The sequence below is a fragment of the Lactuca virosa genome, chromosome 5, assembly GCF_052849685.1.
Source record: "Lactuca virosa cultivar CGN04683 chromosome 5, Lactuca_virosa_CGN04683_v6, whole genome shotgun sequence".
NCBI classification, from domain to species: Eukaryota; Viridiplantae; Streptophyta; class Magnoliopsida; order Asterales; family Asteraceae; genus Lactuca; species Lactuca virosa.
The window spans coordinates 237,217,627-237,220,733 of record NC_136430.1 but is presented as its reverse complement, the minus strand read 5'-3'; the positions used below and the strand labels follow the sequence as shown (position 1 = coordinate 237,220,733).

Below are 3,107 nucleotides of genomic sequence, written 5' to 3'. Positions count from 1 at the left end.
TTGCAGGTATGTTATTTTTGTTTTTTTTATAGAATTGCATGTAAATAGTTTGTTACGAACAATAAAAAAAATTATTTTTATAAAATCTTGTTTATGGAATAACAAACTAGTGACTTAAGCCAAAGATTAAGGAGATTACCTTTAAACTTAAAACAAATTGACAATAATAGACTTGGTCAACATAGTTTGTTATTTAAGTTGAGGTGAAAATATATCAAAAGATGTAAAAATTAAAATTCATAAAAAGAATTCAACATAACTATGAACTTGTCTCAAATAACACGACTACTATCGTGTTATAATTAAATGAAAACAAACATAATCTTCAAAATGAAAACAATGTACTTTTCAAAGAAATCCTTAAGCAAATAATAAAAACTCAAAGAAAAATCGTCAATGATAAATGTCAAATAATCATAACTGCTAAATTTATTCTAGTTTTTTCATTTTTGGAATCTTAAGGGTATGTGGAGCAACACCATCTTTTGAGGAAGACCATTCAAACGATTCAGTGGTGCTAACAATCTCAATAGGGCATTTCAGGGAAGTAGTCACCGCATCAAGATCAAAAACATTAATATTGTCACCTTCAACAGAAACACTCTTTTCCTGTATCAAATTAATAAAACAATGTTAATTAACAACATTAATATTGTAACCGCATCAAGAATAAATGTTTATTAACAATGTTAAAAATACTAAATTATATGAATTTAATTTTACCTTAATAGACTTGTTGATAGGAGTACCATCAGAATGAATATTGTTTTCTTCGTATGCAGGTGAATGTTTGAAAACTACACCAACTACAAGTTCATCATCAGTCATCTTATGAACGGTGTAGGCGTGATAATTGTTCTCGATATTAAACTTTGAAATCTGAACTTTAAAAACAAACTTCCTATTAAGCATGGTATTGAACTCATCGGGTATCTTTTGGCGTCCTTGATCCTAAAGAATATTATAATAAAACATGTGATAATTAATAAATCCCGATTAAAATAAAATGCAATAACAATATACAGTTAAGTTGTCGTGTGTAAAAATTAATAGAATAATATAATATAACGCTACCTTTGATATCTTTTCCATCAACCAATGATTACCGCGGTGAATAAGATCTTTAACATGACGGTCAAACAATACAAAAGAAGCAGACTCAGTTTCATCTTGAACACGTATTACGACCCTTACCCTAAATATTGTTGTATGACACGTTAATGGATAATGTAATAAAAATTGAAACATTGTAATAAAGATTCATGAGACAAGAAGTTTACAAATGTAAAATTATGAACTTACTTGCCGAATACATCAGAAACTCCTCTGCAACCATTACAATTAAATGGTTCACCATCCTATCATCACCATTTTTAGTTACCTTTTTTGAATAGTCACGACAATAAAAAGAATACCATCCTTCCTCCAAATCGAAACCGATTATAGTAGCAATAATAGACAAACCAATTTCCTGATTGGTAAAAATACATATATATATATATATATATATATATATATATATATATATATATATATATATATACACACACACATTAAAAAAATTATTATATATAATGGAAAAATATGAATAATATTAAGTATACCTCATTGTAATCTGGAATATCATCAATGTTTTTGATTTGAAAACGGAGGTAATAATCTTCTGGCTTGGCCACAACAGTTTCTGTGTTAAGTTGTGTAGTATTAATGGAAGACTCAACATTCAAATCGATATCAGCAATGCTACATATTAGAAGGAAAAATGAAGATGATCAACAATAATAATAATTATTGATTAAGAATAAGTAAAATAAAATAGTAAATAATTATATCATAGTCATGAAATACATACGCCTTTTTAAATTCTGAAATATGATGCATATAATCATTAATATGCAATCTCGACCCAAATAAACAGTTACCGACTTGTGGCTGACCTATAAATAGTAATTGAAGTAATAGATTATTTCATATTATAAATAAAATATTAATGTAATGAGCATAGACATCTAAAAATAATTATTCTTACCACCCCAAGTCTTGAGCTTTTCCATACGTAGGAGGATGATCACAGGAGCATTTTCATTTTGATGTTCAGATATGTAGCTGTTCAACTTCAATGCAAAACCATCCCACAATGCAACTTGCATTTTCCTACCACTATAATTGATAGTTTGGGTTATATAAATAAAATATTAAACATGATAAATTAATGAAAAATAAAGAAAAGTACCTCAGATCTTTTGCAACAATACTCAATAGTCTTGTTTCCCTTGCATTCTGCTTAATCACTTTCATGGGTTCAGTAGATACAACTTGACCAATAAAATCTACAAAAAGTGCATTTGAATCAATTTTTATAATATAAATTGGTTAAAAAAGTATATAATATAATAAATGCAAAACTGTTAAGGGAAAAAAACTCACCAAATGCAACACGAGTGTCAAAATTTCTGGCTGTAAGATCATCAAAACTCACAAAATTAAAAGGATCGATCCTATCAATAAAAGGAGTTGATACACGAATTGTGGTTGTTTTTTTGAAATTTATCTTATGCTTGTGAGCAACCAACATATAATCTCCTTCGTTTCTGGCCATACCAAAATTAGTGATTTGCCTTACAGCTCCTTCTTCCAAGAGGGCTTCAAATACATTAATGAGATTTTTTTATTGTCGCATGTATTCTAGTGCATTGTAGGTGATAAAGAATATTATTATATGAAACAAAAATAAAACATAAGTTTTTTTCATATTATTTTAATCTTACCTCCTGGTCCATTAAAATCATGTCCAAGCTGCTGATCATGTTTGGGTTGTTTTTGTATGCCTGTTTCCAAATCATGACAACTTGAACACGAATATTCCATGATTCTTTGGAGGCATCTATGTCAGCCAACTTATTAATGACGATTTCACTGTCACTGTTATGTGTCATTTCGATTGTGCTATGAGAAATAGAAAAGTATTAGAGATAATTATGAGATATAGTGAAAAATGTAATTCAAAGATTCACAAGGTTTTTGTTTAATGTAAATATGATGTTGTTCAATAAACATAGACATTCTTGGTTGGCATACTTAACCATGAAAAAAACAAAAAATAAACA

At 28.3% G+C, this 3,107-nt stretch overlaps 1 protein-coding gene across 1 annotated transcript; it reads right to left on the bottom strand.

The window, feature by feature from the left end:
* Positions 1-429: 429 nt before the first annotated feature.
* LOC145112497 (uncharacterized) lies at positions 430-2,868 on the bottom strand. The gene is made up of 10 exons (XM_079048665.1): positions 2,769-2,868; positions 2,428-2,643; positions 2,234-2,330; positions 2,030-2,160; positions 1,853-1,937; positions 1,605-1,743; positions 1,303-1,358; positions 1,075-1,195; positions 724-951; positions 430-609 (listed from the first exon to the last, which is right to left on the bottom strand). Exons 1-10 carry the CDS (start codon positions 2,866-2,868, stop codon positions 430-432), a joined length of 1,353 nt encoding a protein of 450 aa, XP_078904791.1.
* Positions 2,869-3,107: the final 239 nt, after the last annotated feature.